This window comes from Monodon monoceros, unplaced genomic scaffold (assembly GCF_005190385.1).
Source record: "Monodon monoceros isolate NGI ecotype Baffin Bay Population unplaced genomic scaffold, NGI_Narwhal_1 Super_Scaffold_20, whole genome shotgun sequence".
In the NCBI taxonomy this organism is placed as follows: Eukaryota; Metazoa; Chordata; class Mammalia; order Artiodactyla; family Monodontidae; genus Monodon; species Monodon monoceros.
In genome coordinates this window covers 122,947,547-122,967,581 of record NW_021703777.1, presented here as the reverse complement: position 1 = coordinate 122,967,581, position 20,035 = coordinate 122,947,547, and the positions used below count along the sequence as shown (strand labels likewise).

At 37.2% G+C, this 20,035-nt stretch overlaps 1 protein-coding gene across 1 annotated transcript in view; it reads right to left on the bottom strand.

The window, feature by feature from the left end:
* Window positions 1–20,035, bottom strand: part of INTU (inturned planar cell polarity protein) — a 72,855-nt gene that overhangs the window by 40,387 nt on the left and 12,433 nt on the right. The window contains exons 2-3 of the mRNA XM_029235922.1: window positions 18,753–19,291; window positions 8,061–8,146 (exon numbers count right to left, since the gene is read on the bottom strand). Coding sequence (XP_029091755.1) covers window positions 8,061–8,146; window positions 18,753–19,291 — 625 coding nt within the window. The remainder of the gene's footprint in view (window positions 1–8,060; window positions 8,147–18,752; window positions 19,292–20,035) is intronic.

Here is a 20,035-nt window from a genome sequence, read left to right as displayed (position 1 = left end):
TTCAAGTGAGGTGATATTCAAATATTCTTCTCTTAGACATTCTTTGTGGTCCTTTGAAATAAAGGCTAAGGACAGTAAAAACCATCAACATGCCAGATCTTGAACCATGACCCTAAGAAGACTATCAGTTTTGTCAAGATAGTTTTAATTTCATGGCCTGATATCAAACAAGATTGGTAAGAGTCCAGAATGTGGCCATTTTCCAGTTGTTGAAAGGTAGCTTCCACTTCTCAATTAACTTTCCTTGAAAAAGGAGATATGTGTCTAGATGCCAGCTGGCCAAAGATAACTTGCTTACTTCAAAGAAGCACCAGTGTGTATCTTGACTAAAAGAAGTTTTCACTAAATATAGTTAATTTTGTGTAGCAAGGACATCATCACAAGCTATATAGGCACAAAATGTTCCTAATGTTTAAAGTCTTATCAGAATACAGATAAGTAAGACAGGACATTCTAACTGTAACAACCTATAAAATTTTAAATTTAGACATTAAAGTGCAATGACTCCTTTAATTAGATTAAATTTTAAAAGTCAAAAAATAAATTCATGCTTGATCAAGAATAAATAAGTCTGGTCAATATAGGATATTAAATCATCACACTGTACAACCTAAACATATATGATTTTTATTTGTCAATCAAACCTCAAAAAACTGGGGGAAAAAGGAAATGTCAATATTTAAAAGAAGATAAAATTGTTTGTATGCAGTAAGTTGCATTTTGAGAGGAAACATTTAAAAATTATTATCAAGACAATAATAAACAATACCTATTTTTAATAATTTATTAAAAGAGGTACTATTTTCAAGGCCAACTTTAACTATATGATAAATATGAATATATTACTATCACGCCTTTAAAAAATGAGTCTTACATATTTATACATTTTTATCAAAAATGTTAAGCATATTATTTTAAAAAATTCATTCATAATCCCATCAGCCCATCTAACTATTGTTAGTATTATACTGTAAAATAAATCTATCCTGATGAATAAAAGCTTTCAAATGAAGAAATATCTAGATTACTTTTTTTGATTGGCAAAGAGTGACTATTTATGGTTGTATTCAATTTTGCTTATCTGTAGCTGTCTGGTGCTTCAGAGGCACTAAGTTATCTTTGTCTACCTAAAGTGAATTTAGTTAAATAAACATATTTTCTAAAATAAGTTTCTGGGACTTCCCTGGTGGTCCAGCGGTTAAGACTTCATGCTCCCAATGCAGGGGGCCCAGGTTCAATCCCTGGTCGGGGAACTAGATCCCACATGCAGTAACTAAGAGCCTGCATGCTGAAACTAGAAGATCCCGCATATCAACTAAAGATTCCGCATATCAACTAAAGATACCGCATGCCGCAACTAAAGATCCTGTGTGCTGTAACTAAGACCTGGCACAGCCAGATAAATAAATAATTAATTTAAAAAAATAAGTTTCAGATTTTATTTTATTAACAAGTAGAAAAGAGACATGAGGTCTAAATTCATCTATCTATCTATCTATCTATATATATATATATACATATATATATATATATATATTTTCAGAGTTAAGATGAACCAGATCATGACTAGAGAGTAGGAAGGGAGAAGTTCCTCATGAAATTTTTCTGAGGCCAAATGATCATGCTTCTTTACAAAACATTTAATATTCCAAGCGGAAAATATCAACCTTTACTAATTTTTAATGTTTTCTGTAAACTTGATGTTGAAAAATGGGCCCTTGGCATTATTAGAACACTGTATCTAAAAAGGCTAATAGAACACTAGTATATTTGGGGGGGAAATATTAAGTAAGCTAAACAAAAACATAAAAAGTTAGAGATCCTATATGAGAACAATCAAGAGTTATCTGAGGAAAATTAATATAAGGATAAGGTGAGGAGAGATGAAGAGACACTGTTTCCAACATAATCTTAGAAATATGTGAAAAAGAATATTTGGTGTGAGGTTTTGACCCAAACAAGCAACATGGAAGCATTATATGGCCTGAAAGACTATGTTCTGAGGATGGCATCTGTTATAGTGGGTAATGCTCAATATATGTATACATAAGTAAAAATATAAGCATAAGCATAAATATATTAAATCCTTGAACAAGGATCCAATGAAGTAAAAATGGCTTGGAGCTCAGGGGGTTCTTTCATTTGAGAAGGAGGATTTAGGAGTGTCCAGAAGAAAATATATGGGAGTCTTTGACGGTGTTCCTTGGGAATGTGAGAAATCTTTCGAATTGGGGGAAATCCCGAGTGCAGATTTTGTACCAATATAGAGGGGAGCTTTGAAGATTGTCCCCAGCACTGGGCTTTGGGGAGGAACTAGGTATATGAATAGAGTGGAGGGTGAGAAATCTGACTGTAGGAAGCAGGAGATGAGTGACATCCTAGGGGAGCAGGTGTCACAGAGGCAGGCTGCGTCAGCTGGAACGTCTGTGAGAGCTGTGCACCCCAGTGGTCCTCAGAGAAAGAAATATGTGTCCAAAGAGACAGAAGGGAGGGCATCTTCTCCAGCTGAGATTCCTGTGGGTGGAGAGGTGAAAAGATAGGGTATAACTCACCAAGAATGACAAAAGGAAATGAGTTGGTAGACTTAAAATAAAAATTTACCAATTTTACTTTAGGCAGCAATGGCAACCTAAAATTTAAGACTGGTTTGCTATGCTTGGTGAAGAGCGACACACTTGAAAACTAACTTTAATGCTACACTTGGCAAACGTCAGAACTTCTTTTCTGTGGGGCAAGAGCCTTTTCCCCTCAGCATGACAAAAACTCAAACAAATACACAAACTACAGAACCATCCATTAACATTCTTTAAGGAACTATCTTAGCCACCATTCTTCTGATTTAAGTAAAGTTGGCTCCATAATGCAAAGATAACTACACTTTAACAAGACATTCTGAAATGCTTACATGTTAAGTAGCAATAAATGTCAGGAAATCTGGTTGTCTTGATAAAATGATAAATGGGTAAGACAGACAACCAAATTAAGAGTTAAGTGCCATTTTTAAAAAGGGGTTGATATATGTAAATATTAAGGATATTATGCGTTTTATAGGAAAAAACTTTTATTAAGAAGCATCTGATATAAGATAGTTTATAGCTTCTTATAAAAAAAGGTTTTTATAAGAGTTCATATGAAGGTTCTTATAAAGAGGGTTTTTCTGTTGGGTTTATATGAGGCTTCTTATAAAAAGTGTTTTCTGTTGTTCCTCCATGGACATTAACTGGTGACAAGTTTCATCATCTCCTGTCTCCCTCAAAAGGTTTTCTTATTTGTGCAATTTTCCCATCCTTTCTTTCCTCGGTCCCCCCACCCCCGACCCCGGCCCCTCAGTTCAGGAGCTGATATGTCTTACCTCAGGTCCAAGGATATGCTCTCTATAATTCACCACTTCCAAAATCTTGTTGCTTTAATTATATCCTCTCTCTACTCCCACCTCCAACCCACCCCACATGACAAGCAATGTCTCTTCAGCCTCTGCCAAACCAACCAACCGACCCTTTTTCCCCATTAGCTACCATGCCATCCTCTTCACACATGGGACCTGGGGAGGCTGTCAGAATCTGAAGCAGCTCCAGAGCCAGACCACACTCTCACTTCTGCCCCATGGTCTGCACTCTCTCTCACAACATCTTCGTTGCTCTCCATGTGTCTGATCTTTTCTCCTTTCTGGCAGATGCTCTGAATATTCCTTAGTGAAAACTCTGAAGGAATTGAGTCTACGTGGCTCAGCAAATTCTCTCTCCTCCATCCTCCTCTTTCGGGTGATCTCACAAGATTACTCAAGACAAAACTTGGAAGGCATCTTGGACTCCGCTCTCTCCTGCAGGAAGTACTGTCCTCTTTACTTCCCACATACTTTAAATCTAATCTACTCCTTTTCCTCCATATCCACAGCCAAGGCCTTTGCTCAGGCCTTCACCACTTCTCTTCTGAACTACTGGAAAGCTGACCACCTGGTTTCCCAACCTCCAGTCCCATCCAGAGGGATATATTCCTAAATGCAAACCTGATCACATCAGTCTTCTTCTTTAAACCATTGACATAGCTGGTTACTTCTGGGCTCTGAGAATAAAAAACTTACAAATACTTTTTAAAAAAATTTGCCTATTTCCTAATCTTTCCACAATATATATGAGCACCACTTTTTGTGGAACAAAGAAATAATAAAAGTTAAAATATTCTACTCAAGTGTCATCTCCTTTAAGAAGCTTTTTCTCCTCTCTCTTAGGCCTAAGAAGTACTTGAAAGCTGAGAGTCTAAGATGAATGTTCTGCAGGCTGATCTCCCAGAAAAGGAGTTGGCTTCCTCCAAAGTTCCAGGAAACACGGTGATGGCCCAGGGCTTAATGCAATCAATCCCAGTCAACTGCAATGTTTGGACCCAAGTTTCCTGATCATGCCAGGGGAGGGGATGGCATAACTGCATCATTATGTGCTTGTTGAATAAATGAGTGAACAGAGCTGTGACAACAGGTCAAGGTCACAAAGGTCAGTAATTAGAAAAGTACTTGCACCTTTGTTCTTGTCATTTTGAATTTTTAAAACATTTTTTTAAACCCACAACATTTTATTCAAAAAATGATAAACCTATGGAAAGTTGCAAGAAGTGTACAATTATGCATATATTTCTCACACAGTTTCAGCAATTTTTAACATTTTGCCACATTTGCTTCCTCCCGCTCTTCTCACTTGTGTGACTCCCCTCTCCTTCCATCCTCACCCTCTCTCTCTATTTAAAAAAAATTTTTGCCTGAACTACCTGAGAATTATTTGCAGCTATTTTAATGCTTCATTGCTAAGTACTTTAGTCCATGTCTCCTAAGGATACAAAACCAAATACAATTATGATACTTAAGAATTTTAATATTAAACACAATACTATTCTCTAGTAAAGGCTGTATTCAAATTTCCCCAAATATCCCAATACAGCTGTTCCTAACTGCACTACAGGATCAATAAAGGATTAGTCACTGCATTTGGTTGTATGTTAGTTCAGTCTGTCTTAGTCTAAAACAGTTGTCCAGCCTTTTTTCTTTCATGACATTAACATTTTTGAAGAATCTAAGATAATTGTTTTGCAGAATCTTAAAACCTGGCTTCAAAAGAAATGATTTGGGCTCTTTGTGCCTCATGTAGTATATAGGCTTTGCCTCTGGGTTTCATCCTGGTGTTCTGAAACTATTTATAACAAAACTTATTTAAAATTCAAACACAGAACTGTAGAGTTGGAATGGGGCTCAGAGATTTATTCTCTCAAATCCCCTCTGATTATAAATGAGGAAACTGAAACCCAGAAGAGTTTGGAAACTTGCTCAGAGCGAGGTTTAAAATAGAGATCTGCCCTCCTTCTCCTCAGTGACCTTTCTACCACATTATACTCTCCTCCAGGGCATCTTCTGTTGGATGACAAGAAGGCTTTCAGGCTATTTTTATACTCTAAGTTTAAAATGTTACTGTTGGCTATTTCCAAATTTAAATGTTAAGTCTGCTAAGGTATTCTTTATAAACCAGCATTCCTCTCCCCTTATTGCTTGCATAAGGGTTTCAAATGCCATAGATACAAACCAGGTAGAACAGCTTTTTCTGAGACAAGTCCACTGCAGTTAGTTCTGGCCCAACAAGAACAAGGGGATGCAGACACAAAGATCCACCCAGGTTGTATGTGAAATGGGAGTATCATGCTCTGGAGTCAGTTTCAGTTCTAGCTCTGAGTTATTAATTCTGCACCCTTGGACAAATCATTAACTCTCTCTCAGATTTTTTTTTCTCATGTATAAAATAGGAATACAAATTATCAGATTCTTACAGATTGTTATGGGGAACAAATGAAATTATCAAAGGGAATGCTATTAGCAAAGCACTGACACACTTGATGGCACATACAAACACTAGTTCCCTTCCCAATTCTCAGGTTGTATACAGTCAAAATCCCCTTGAAATTGCAGTAGGAAGGCAAGGCTGTGCTGGGGTACAACATACTCTCTCAATAGGCTAATTCCAACTCACAACAGTTTTTCTTCCGTCTTTAAAACAAATTGCTGTTTCCTCATTTCTGCACAAGATGTAAGAATTGGCACTTAAGAGCCATGTTGTTAAAAAATATATATAAAATAAATATACATATACAAATACATATATTTGTGTGTGTGTGTGTGTGTGTGTGTGTGTGTGTGTATGTTTAAGCACAGAACCACATTTAATGCAGTTGTAAGGCAAACCAGGCAGACAGCAGATACACTGCTATTTCATGCTTAATGAAGACATGGAAATGGTGGATGAAATTGGTCCAAAAATATTTAAATCATTATTTCTTTTTCTTCTTTTTCTGCCAAGGGTGCATAGCTGAATTTACAAATGTTAATTAAATATAAGTATAATGTGACTCCACTGGAAACATAATTCTTTTTTTGAAGACAGAACAGATGTGGTTGAACTTTGGTAGTACTGACAGGACACCTGCCACTGACATAGGCAAGAAAGGAGGAGCCCTCATTTGGGGCTGATACGCAGCCAGTTTACTTGGGTGACACTGTTTCAGTCATTAAAATACTGTGATTCTTCATTACTGACTGGCAAGCAGCTGCTGTCTGGACCCCTTAAGGTGCCCTAGTACCTTGGCCCACCCCTGTTCCTCCCCTCATCTAGCAACTAAAGGGGATACCAGCACACCCTACTGAAGCACTATGTCTGCCTGATTGCTATTATTTCACACAGCACCCCACCTCCATCCCCATCTCTCTATCCACTCCTAGACATTGCTAGTCACTGGCTACCATAGTTATTCTAGCACTTTCATTTTGCATTTCTGAAGATAGCTAAATTTACAGAGCATCTGTGTGTGTGTGTGTTTGTGTGTGTGTTTGTGTGTGTGTGTGTGTGTGTGTGTGTTAAGAGAAGGAAGTAAACATAACAGCAGTCTTTTTTCTTAGAAAACAAGAAATTTCATAATGGGTCCTATTATTTCAGAATCTCAAATCAGATGCAGATATGATTCTGATTTATCAGGCATTCTGTTCTTCATCCTGATCAATCTGAAACTTGCTTCATCCTCTCACTGCCTGATGGAGTCTCTAACCTGTCTAAAACATATCACCGTCCCTACCCCTCGAAAGAGGGAAAGCCAATTCCTGATGATAACAAGAGCAGAACATTCTTAAACAGGAGGTATAGCATTTTAAAAATACATCTAATCGAGGATGGATCTAGAGACTGTCATACAGAGTGAAGTAAGTCAGAAAGAGAAAAACAAATATCGTATACTAACGCATGTATGTGAAACCTAGAAAAATGGTATAGATGAACCGGTTTGCAGGGCAGAAGTTGAGACACAGATGTAGAGAACAAACGTATGGAAACTGAGGGGGGAAAGCGGCAGGGGGTGGTGGTGGTGGTGTGATGAATTGGGAGATTGGGATTGACATGTATACACTGATGTGTATAAAACTGATGACTAATAAGAACCTGCTGTATAAAAAAATCCAATAAAATTAAATTTAAAAAAACAAAACGAAAAAAGAAAAAATACATCTAATGACATAAAAATGTCATCTGTAATACAAAATGTCAATGCTTAGAGAATCAAAATAACTTATTATGAAAGAGATTTATTTTTACCTACAAGGAATGAAAAATAATTCATTAAGCTAAAAGCTCAGGAGTAAGGCTAAACTAGATAACAAAAAAGAAAAAAAATCAAGAAAATAGTATAGCTTTTAAAATAAACAAAACCACAATAAAAAACTTTATAGCAATTATGATTTTACTAAGTCAGAACACAGAAAATTCCATGACTATTTTAAATGGCTTTTCTAGGAATTGGATTTTCATCAGCAGGTATGGTACTTATAATGGCAAGTTGGTCATTATGTATGTTATTATTGTTCTTGTAGATATTTCTCTCTTTTTGGAACAATCTCTAAGAGCTAAAATTTTAGAAATATCCTAGCATGTTAAGTATAACTCGCCCATTATACATGACTATTTTCAGAATTTCATGAAAAGATAGCACAAACACTTATTTCATGTAATTCATCATAAAACACAGAAAAAGAATGTCCACACCTGCATAGGTCCAGGAATGCAAGATAGAACTCTCTCTATGTTCTCAGAGGTCACATCTACATCGTTCACGGCAACAAGGACATCACCTGAAAACAGAATCACAATAAAAGACAGTTGTGTGAGTATCCAAAATGGAAAAAGATCTAGAATTGGAACATTATAAAGCATCTATTCTGATCTTCAAAGTACAATGGAAAATGTGGTACAGACATTCAGGGACTTGTTCAAGGTTATAAAGCTCATTAGTGGCAGAACTAATCTCCCACCCCACTCTTTCTTAAACTATAACACAGCCCAACATTGCACCATAACTTAATACAACCTATGAATATTTAAAGAGATGAATATTCTCATTTTTGATACAATTGGGAGAATTACATAAACCCAAGGGACAAATGGAAAATTTGTAGCCAAATATTGCACTTAACAAAATTGAATCTAACCACTTAGACTCACAGTAAAAAAAATGCAGCTGACATTTTAATTAAATCCATGTGGTATATCGTAACTCAATATGCTGTGCATTCACTGTTATTACTGATATGTGCCTACACACATCTTTGTTTCAAAAGCCCCCAACTGCAATAAAACCTATAGCATGTTTCGGTAAAAAATCTCCTTTTCCATGGCTTTTCTTTAAATGTGTATATTATCAAATCAGGTGGCTTTAATAAAGATCAGTGTTACAATGGAAATTTACTTTCACAACATAAACGTAATATCTAAACACCAGTCAGTATATTAATAGAAATACACATACCAAGGTTATTTTTTTCTCCTCATTCCCATCATTAGGAAATTGATTAAATAATTCATACTCATCCATTCATTAGTTTATCCAACAAATACTTATTGAATATCTGCTGTATGCCAGGCACTGTTCTAGGCACTGCAGATAGAGAACTGAACAAAACAGACAAAAAACTCTACTCCCATGGAGCTTAATACTCTTTGGGGAAGACAGATAATAAATATATATTGATATATATAGACAAAATAGTGTTGGTAGACAATTCTCCATTGGTCTCTCATATTTTCGTATATCTTAAAAGCCAAGGCACTGAAAGTCTGTGTTCTGGATTATCTTTTCAAGATTGTCTGTACAGCGAACAGCTTTGGATGAGATAGTGTCTCCCTCCAGAGCAAACGTACAGTATAATAACAGCAAAAAAAAAAAAAAAAGTACTGTATAAGATATATTAACAATATCTTATTGTTAATAATTGTTCTTTATAAAAGATTTATGTTCCCTAAGCTCCAAGTTCCTGTCCTTTAATGCAACCCACTATGTGTGTAGGGGTCACCTGGCCCTTTTCATGATGCCCTGTGGGAATGAGGGTTGGGGAACAGGTGAAACTGCCATTACTTTAGCTACTGCTATTCCTCACCAATCCCCGTCCCTTCATTCCTTGCTCTCCCTGATGTGTATCATATGGGAAAGGGGTTAAGTGCAGAGTGAGCATGAGTTTCTTAGGTCAGCCCTCTGAAAGCCTGCAATGACCTACACTAGGTTCAAATGCTCAAGAGATGCTATTCAGTTGAGAGTTCCTCAGGTTTGGGCACCAAGCCTTATATGATGGTCCGCTGTTGCAGCACTTTGAGCAACCTGGTAACTTTTCTTAAAAGAATTTTGAAATGTATAGAAATATCAAATCACTATGTTGTGTAACAGGAACTAACATAGGGTGGTAGGTCAATTATACTTCCAAAATAAACAAGCAAACTCACAGAAAAGAAATTGGATTTGTGGTTACCAGAGGCGGGGGAGGAGAGAAGAGGGGAATTGGATGAAGGTGGTCAAAAGGTACAAACTTCCAGTTATAAGGTAAGTAAGTACTAGGAATGTAATGTACAACATGATCAATATAATTAACACTGTTGTCTGTTATATAACAAAGGTGTTAAGAGAGTAAATCTTGAGTTCTCATCACAAGGAAAAACATTTTTTTTCTATTTCTCTAATTTTGTATCTATATGAGATGATGGAGGTTCACTAAACTTACTGTGGTCACCATTTCATGATGTATGTAAGTCAAATCATTACGCTGTATGCCTTAAACTTAGTGCTGTATGTCAATTATATCTCAATCAAACTGGAAGAAAAGAGTAAGAACTTGCAAACTAAAATAAGCTTCCAACTTCAATTCAACTTGGAAAAATGTAAAAGCAACATACTCCCCTAATTATTTTTAAATAAGAGATTAAACAAGTGTACTATATCAAATTATTTATAGTTATCTTGATTTTAAAAAGGAAGGAAGGGGACTTCCCTGGTGGCACAGTGGTTAAGACTCTGCACTCCCAATGCAGGGGGCCGGGGTTCAATCCCTGGTCAGGAAACTAGATCCCACATGCATGCTGCAACTAAGAGCTCATATGCTACAACTAAGGAGCCCACCTGCTGCAACTAAGACCTGGTGCAACCAAATAAATAGATAAATAAATAAACTTTTTTTAAAAAAGGGAGGGAGGGAAAGAGAGAGAGAGAGATTGGGAGGAAGGGAGGTGAACACAATACAGAAGTACTGATGTATTGATAAAACAAAATCCCTTCTGGACCGTACCAACCATGAGTTCTACTGTCTATAGATTATTCTATCCTCAGGACACCCAAATGGTGAAAAGATTTAAACCTTTCTCCTTTAAACTAAAACTCCATTGGATAAGTCCCAAATGACTCTGTTTTTTTCCCCTCCAAACCCTAATGAATACAGTTCCGTAGTTGAGTGTTGTAGGAAGTATCATCTAAAAGCATCATGTCCAACAAACTTCTAAAAATAGGAGACATGTATCATCACAAAAGATATGAAAATAAATTTTAGAACAAGTGTAGTATATACACAATATTTCTAAATGTTTAGTAGAAAATTGTCTCTTTCTATAAAAGAAATGGTACATCCACTTCTCATTTTCCAGATACTTGCTTTCCTCACATTTTTCTGAGCCCCTCTGTGAGGTGACTCAGAGATGGCAGGCTTCCTGGACATCACATCACTGCAGTGGGCAGCCTGCACTCCAGGAAAGTTCTTTCTCAACAAGTGCATGGGAGTCATTAGTATGCAGGGTCCCATTTCAAAGGCTGAAAGGAAATGAACTGCATGAATTGATTTGAATTGTTAAATAAGAAATAGTCTGAGAATTATTGATGGGTAGAAGTAAGAGGGAAAATTTATCAAGTTTATCAAGAGATTTCATTCAAGAATCAAATAAAACATAAAGGGGGAGATCAGTTTATCAAAATGCTTAAGTAAATCCCTTTGGGTGATTGGGCTTTTTCTTTGTTTTGTTTAATTACATTTTCTAAATGGTCTACCATAAGCATATATTATTACTACTGCAAAGAGAAAAAAATTAAAACTCACACACACTGTGGTAGGCAGAATAACTGTCCTCCAAAAATGTCCACATCCTAATCTCTGAAATCTGTGAATATGTTACTTTACATAGCTAAAGAGACTTTTCAGATGTAATTAAGTTAAGGATCTTGAGATTGGGAGATTATCCAAAAGAGCCCAATGTAATTACAGGGCCTTTATAGGAGGGAGGCAGGAAAACCACAGAGTCAGAGAAAGAGAGACATGGAGATACTACGCTGTTGGCTTTGAAGATGAAGGGACCACAAGGCAAGGAATGCAGGTGGCCTCCCGCAGCTGGCCAAGGAAAGGGGTTCTCCCCTGCAGCCTCCAGAAGGAATGCAGCCTTGTGGATACATTGATTTTAGTGCAGGAAGACGCATTTTAGACTTCTGACCTCCAGAACTGCAAGATGATAAATTTGTGCTGCTTTAAATCACTAAGTCTGTGGTACTTTGTCACAGCAGCAATAGAAAATTAATATACCCGCTTAACAGAACAAAGCAACTTTGGCTAAGCACCAAGTGAGAGTCAGGGACCATGAATGCTAAAGAATAGAAGGATATACAAGGTACACTTGGCAGTCATTGGAAAAAGAATAAATCAGTCTTGTTAGAATCTGGTATTTACATACAAGAGGACTGGGAAATAGGTATGAGACAGTGGGGTGGGATCAGATTGTGCATTTAAATTGATCATTTAGGGACTTCCCTGGTGGTGCAGTGGTTAAGAATCCGCCTGCCAATGCAGTGGACACAGGTTTGAGCCCTGGTCTGGGAAGATCCCACATGCCATGGAGCAACTAAGTCCGTGAGCCACAGCTACTGAGCCTGCGCTCTAGAGCCCACGAGGCACAACTACTGAAGCCTGCATGCCACAACTACTGAAGCCCGTATGCCACAACTACTGAAGCCCGTGCGCCTAGAGCCTGTGCTCCGCAACAAGAGAAGCCACTGCAATGAGAAGCCCACGCGCCGCAATGAAGAGTAGGCCCCGCTCGCGGCAACTAGAGAAAGTCTGCGCGCAGCAACTAGAGAAAGCCCGCGCACAGCAACGAAGAACCAACACAGCCAAAAATAAATAAATAAATTTACATAAATAAATAAATAGATCATTTAAATTAAGCTGAATTTGACTTCAGAGGGGAAAGCATATGGTTTTTGAAACATAGTTACATACTGCCATTTTATACATTCAGGTTAATGCATTTACTGACAAATTCTTAAGTTTTGAGAGAATAAAAATTATTGTATTTTTTTAACTTCAATATCAATCCCTCAACTATAACATGTAAGCACTAAACCAGAGAAATTTAAGGTCCCTCCCAACCTACCATTTTAGAATTCCTTGAATAAGGATAGCTCATCTACTGTAACTACCATTCAGAATATTAAGTAAAACATCACATTCTCTGAAGATGATGGATAAGAAACTAGTGCCAGGTTTTTATTTCTCATTAAAATAGAAAATAATATTGCAGAAATGTTGTAAAAATTATTGATAGCTATAAATTATTGATGGCATTATAGCCATGATTGTTTCTGCAAATTATTTTTAGTCTTTACATTTGTTCACACAAATGAGGCATCAAGGATTTTTTTCCTTTTAAACTTCTCAAGTAATAAGAATTTTTATGCTGGTATACAGTTTTTAGAATTACAATTTTAATAGTCAAATAACATACAAATTTATTAAATTATAATTTAAATAATCAGACCTTTGGTTTGACATTTTCATGCTTTTTATTATTATTAAAGAATGCTCAAATAAATGTTTTCGTGCACATAGCTTTTCCTGTTTTTACATCTAGGGTCAGCAAACTTTTTCTGTAAAGGGTCAGATCAGTAAATATTTTAGGCTCTGCAGGCCATATGGCCTTTGTCGCAACTCCTCAACTCTGATATTGTAGCTTGAAAGCAGCAATAAACAAATGAATGTGGCTATGTTCCAATAACATTTTACTTATGAACACTGATATCTGAATTTCATATAATTTTCATATGTCATAAAATACCACTCTTTTGACTTTTTTTTAAAAACCATTGAAAAAGTTAAAACCATTCTTGGTTTGCTGACTGTACAAAAATGGGTGGTGGGCCTGATTTGATCTGCAGGCTGCGGTTTGCAGATGTGTTTTAGATTACTTCTTTAGGACAAATGTCTCAGAATGAATTAACTGGGTTAAACAGTACATTGTGGTAGTTTAACACTTATTTCCCAATTACATTTTGAAAGGATTAAATCATTTCTTTTCATTTTTGTTTCAAAGAGAAATCTTTTGGCACTTCCCCCACCCATTCAAGTGAGCAACCTGGCAAGTGAAAGAGCTCTGTGAATGGAATTCACAACCCATGGGTCTCAGCTGTATCACTGACTGGCTGTCTGCTCTCGGGTAAGTCATGCGATTCCTTTGGTGCTCATCCGTAGGGGGAAGTAACAACCAGACGCTCTCAACAAAGGCCTAAAAACTCTAAAATTCTGTCTTTCCTGTGAACACACTGCTTCAGTGTCTTTCCTTTACTAGTGGTTCAAGTACCATGGGGAGAAGTATGGGGAAAAAACGACGTGCGAGAGGAGAGACAAACAAGTAGAGTTATTTTCATTAAGAATATCAAAATGTTACACCTATGAGAGGAGAAAATAAAAATGTATACCAAGTAATAGTCTGCAAAATATTAGAGAATAAAACCATACGTTATGTGTTCATAAAAACCAAATCTGTCTTTTCAAAAGAGCACTTCAGATATTTTAATTGGAAATAACCAAAATGTCGACCAACAGTGGAATGGAAAAATAAAATAGTATGTATTCATACAACGGAATACTACATAGTGAGAACATGGATATTTCTCATAGATTATAAGCTAAAGAAAATATAATAGAAACAAGAGAATACACACCATATACTTTCATATACATGAAGTTCAAGAAGAGGCAAAATCAACTCTGTTGATAGAAAAGTTCTGACTTTTAAAAGATTACCTTTGGGAGGGGGTACTGACTAGGAGGATGTACCATGGAGCCTTCTGGGTACCAAAAACATTCTATATCTTGACCTGGGTGGTAGTTACACAGGGACAAACATATGTCAAAATTTACTGAGTATACATTTAAGATTTGTGCATATTATGGGTCATACCTCAATTAAAATGATTTTTTTCAAAGTAAATCCAAAAATACTTCCAAAATTTTTTTAAATTTAAAAGAGAAACTTAGCACAAGTATTATACAAAACAAATCTCTTTAGTGATCACAGGTGAGAACATTAGAAGTTGACACAAAAAGAGCTTGAAACAAAAACTTTATTCTTCATCAGAAAAAGTTTCCAGGGGTATGTGTGTCTAGAATATTAATGTGGGGACTTCCCTGGTGGTTCAGTGGGTACAACTCCATGCTCCCAATGCAGGGGGGGTCTGAAATCGATCCCTGGTTGGGGAACTAGATGTCACATGCATGCTGCAACTAAGAGTTCACATGGCGCAACAAAGATCCCGCATGCCGCAACTAAGACCCAGCACAGCCAAAATAAATAATTAATTAAAAAAAAAGAATATCAATGTGTAATTTCTCTAACCCTATCCTTCCCAATCCTCAAAAAAACATCTAGTTTAAAATGACCAAAAAAAGGGTAATCTTGAAGACAAAAATAAATCACTCAGATGATATGCAGTTTCTAGGATGTAGATAAAAGGGGAACTTCTTTTTGTTCTGGACTGAGTCAGAGGCTGGCTACAGGTAGTCCAGGAGCTATCAACTGTCAAACTTTAACAGAAACGCAAAAATAGAAATATAAAAAATAAACATGCAAGCCCTTGGCAGCAGGAACAGCAAAAATGGCACCAAAAAAGGTAGCAAGACCCCCAAGAATCCAGCAAAGAAGAATGAGAATAGAACAGAGTTCTGCTGTCATAAAAGGAAAGAAGAGTCACCCGTCTCACTGTGCTGGTCAAGGGACTTTAGTCAACAGTGGGTCACCCTCCAGCCGGAGAACAGGGGAAGTCACCCTGAGCAAACTGCATTGACCTGGACAAAGCATTCATGATCTTCCTGCCTGTGGGGTGACTGCAGTGTGAAATGTCGCTATGAAAGAAGCAAGTGAGAAATTACCACCACAGAAGCACCTTGTACGATTAGCAAACCCACCATGACATTAAAATCGTCCATTCTTGCGAATGGGTATGAACACATACCCAACTTGGAATAGGATTTCTGATCTTGATAAACAAGAGCATCTGCTCGATGAAGTATTGAAGGACGAAGTCTCTTTCCTAACAGCAATTTATATCTCTGTTCTAAGGGGCATAAGATAATATTCATTATTTATAAGCTTAACACCTGTGACTGCTCAGAGAATTTTTTAAAAATGCTGAAAGAAAATCATCCATTCTTTAGTCCCAAAATTATATAATTAAAAAATATGGAACATAATCATAAAACTAAAAACTTAGAAAAGAAGAGATAACAATTACCCATAATGCCCCCACCCTAATCCAACACTATTAGCATTTTGCTGTATTGATATTAACTTCTAATTGTTTTCCCTGCATGTATTCTTTTTTACATGGTTTATTCATTCATTCAGTAAATGTTTTTGAGGGCTTATTATGAGCCAACCATTTTGCTACGCATCAAAGATGAAATAATCATTTTATTCTGACAAATTTCCTTTCTACTTATTAGTAAATCATAATCTTTTCTATTACAAAATTGAACTCATGAGCCTCATTTTTCTAACTTTTTATTGCTATTTAATACACATGCAGGAAAGTGCATAAATTGTAGTACAATACAATGAATTATCACAAAGTGAACGCATCCATGTTACCTCACTCAGGTTAAAAGGTAGACAACTAGCATCTTGTGTATCTTTAAATTACTTTAATGATAAACAGTGGGACCACCCTGGTAGTCTTCCTGTCTCTGGTTCATTCTCTTTCCTCCCATACAGATGGTGCAAAGATCACGGCCAGAGGTAACTGCCATGCCTAGAAGGTTCAGCAGACTGGAGTATCAGGGGAAAGGAAATATGGAATAGGAGGCTCATTGGTCATAACCACCACTCTGTTAGGTTTCAAGAGAAAAGGGTAAAAAGAATTTTACAGATCTGTCTATAACTCGGTCCAAATAGGCATTCCAAGCAGAAGCCCCAGGTGAGTATAAGGAGAATGTGTAGCCGAGGTTTCCCAGCATGTGGGATCATACAGTTATGGTGGTGGGCAACAACCAGGCAGGATTTCATAAGCAGGAATTCTGGTCTCCTTTGACAGAACTAAAAGAACAAACCTTAGAGATATTTTAGTCCAATTCTGTAAGTTGACAAAAAAGGAAGGTGAGGACCTGAGAGAATGTAAGTATGCATTAGCCCCTGTTCCAGTTACCTATTACTGCATAAGCAATCACCCAAAAAACTCAGTAGCTTCAAACAACAACCATCCTTTGCAACTATGTGTGGAGATGGATGTTAACTAGACTTACTGCAGTGATCATTTCGGAGGATAAACAAATATAAAATCATTACGTTGTATGCCTGAAACTAATGTAATGTAATACGTCAATTATATCTCAATTAAAAAAAAAAACAAAAACGAAAGAAACAACCACCACCATTTATTGTCTCTCCCGGTTCTGGGGTTGGTTGATGGGGCTCGGCTGAGGTTATCACTCAGGGTTCCTTGTGTAGCTGCAGCCAGACGGTTGGGGCAGGGGTTACCCGGACGGCTTCTTCACTCACGTCTGATAGCTGTTCCTGAGCGTGGCTGGGGCCTCAGCTGGGGCTATCAGCCAGAATGCTACGACTCAGGGCCTCTTCAAGTGGCCTGGTCTTCCTCACAGAATGGGGACAGGCAGAAGGTGCATTCCCTTTTATAAGCCCGCTCCTTAAGTCTGTGTGTACAGTGCCAATTAAGCTGTGGTCACAGACCCACCCAGATTCAAGGCCAGGGCAGTGGGGCACAGAGATACACACACATACCACAACTCTCCATGGGAGGAGTATCAACATCACGCTGTAAGAAGAGAATGTGGAGATCTTGTTGCAACCATGTGGAATACATGCTTTGCACAGATGCCCTTCCTAGAGAGTTCCTCCCTGCAAACCCTTATCATGGCACTTATCACACTGTGGGAAACTGTCTGCTTATTTCTGACCCTACGTGAGCTCCACTACAGCATGAGCTCCTTAGGAGGAGTAACTGGATCATTAGAGTAATCTTCGTGCTCCTGGCATTTAGCAGGTGCTCAAAAAATTATCTAATGAATCAATGAACAAACAAGAAATTTGGACTTAAAGAAATATTTTGAAATGTTTCTAAAGAATCTATAAAAGTTCCTTTATCAAAATCTCTCAGGCTGGGTCAGCTTAAGACCATCAGCCTGGAGAACTGTTACTACCTGTAAGTTTTGTTAACAACATATTCTCATCTTTAACTAATCTATCTTTAGGTAAATAATCTATCTCTAGGTAACTAGTCTATCTCTAGGTAACTAACCTATCTCTGGGTAACTAATCTATCTGTGGGTAACTAGTCTATCTCTAGGTAACTAGTCTATCTCTGGGTAATCTATCTCTGGGTACCGAATCTATCTCTGGGTAACTAACCTATCTCTGGGTAACGAATCTATCTCTGGGTAACTAACCTATCTCTGGGTAACTAACCTATCTCTGGGTAACTAATCTATCTCTAGGTAACTAATCTATCTCTGCTACTAACTCATACATACCCAACAGCTTAAAATGTATCAGCAACACAAAATGCTCATCTTAACATATATTCAGAATAACTTGTAGACTTCTTATTTTCCCCTCAAAATTGGTGGGATATTTTATGACAAGTGCCCTTAAAAGGAAATTTACGTATAACACCAATGTTGCTACATATGCCATAGGAAACAGTTTAAAACTACTCCAAGAACTTGGGGCACTTAAGTGCAAACATACAATTTTAAAGTATTTTTATTCATAAATTATATATTTTTGTATCATGTTATTGGATATAGGTCATTCAAACCTAAATTATCACTGTACAGTCAACTTTTCTTTTTCTTGTCAGCAAAGAAAACCAAGATGAAATAAAATTATATAAAAACTTGAAAATTAGTTAAGCTGTTCCCTGGCCTAACAAGGCACCCATGTGTATTCAATGCACTAAAGTGCTTGTCTTAAGAATGCTGTGCATTGCAGTACACAATCCTTCCAATTTCACTACTGTCCCAAATATCGTCAGGCAGTCCTTTATTTGTTGAGACACTGGGTATAATTCTGTTTTGATCACTTTCCTCACAAAGGATCATCAACCATTAACCCTGCAAACAAGGACTGATGCTCACGAGCAGGACTTACCAATTAATATCTGACCACTCTTCATAGCAGATCCTCCTGGCAGCAGGCCATGGACCACAAGCTTCTCTCCACTGCCCTGTTTTCCATTTCTTCTCCAGCTCCACTTGGTCTGATGGATAATCCCAATCAGTACTTCCAGAAGCTTGAGCTGCTCTTTGGCTTTGGTGACGGTTAGCTTTTTGGGGTTCACGTAAACGTTCACGTCTTTGTACCGCTGCTGAACAACAACTCCTGTTTTCTGATTGGACTGATGCTTTAGAATGGATACTGGCCCACTGGCATTGCTATTTTTTTTATTATAGCGCTTGGGTAAAAGTTTTTTACTTTTTAAAATCTTGGTAAACCGCTTGAGTTTGGGTTCATACTTTTTTCCTTCTTTGTAATCATCCTCTTCAATAATAATCTCGTTTTCGCTGAACCTGACATGGTTCACAGTAGGTGTCTCAGGAAGAAGGCTTTCTTCTTCATCCTCACTCAACTCCAAATAAAATAGCTCTCCATTCTTCTGCACACTGTCCAGCCATTCAGGCTCCAGGTCACTGTGAAAAAGAGAAAAGATAATCTAAATCGCAGCCAAACATGGGAAAAACAGTTATGCCTTTCCGGCAGGCGGGTGAGGGTAGGGGTTGGGGTGCGGGGAGACGGGAGGGGTGAAATTTCTTTGATTATTTCAGAGTCTCCTCACTGATTCTAATTTATTGTGAGCATCAACATTATTCCCTGTAGAATGGTTTTTGTAGAGCCTTGAAGAACTGGGGTTGGAGGAGATGGAATCAAAATGGCATAGTGATAGAAAAGAAAACAAATTAAAAAAGAGATGGCCCCCTTCTAGAATCTAAGGTTCTATTTTGTTTTTTAAATTTAATTCAGTCCCTGTGTGGTTACTGTTCACTTTAGACAATTTCACTGGACAATGATTTACATTAGTAGTTGATTATACAATTATATCCACAGATGTGAGACATTCAGAAATTGCACATAAAAACATCCTATTTGCAAAGAAATTATTCAGCATGGCTGACACGTTAAAACAAAAGTGAAAGCCTACCAGTATTAAAAGACTTTGTTTATATAATAAGTTTTCAAAAAAGGAACATTCACCCACCACGAACTAAAATCTTTGCTGAAAACAACTAGTTTGTAATCACAGTTAATAATAATCACTTCTGTAGCCTATAATTTCATAAAATTCCTTTTAATGAATAATTGTAGTAAGAAGAGTAAACCACACATGACATGATTCATCATGTGATTTTTAACTGGGAAATAGGCCATTGAAAAAA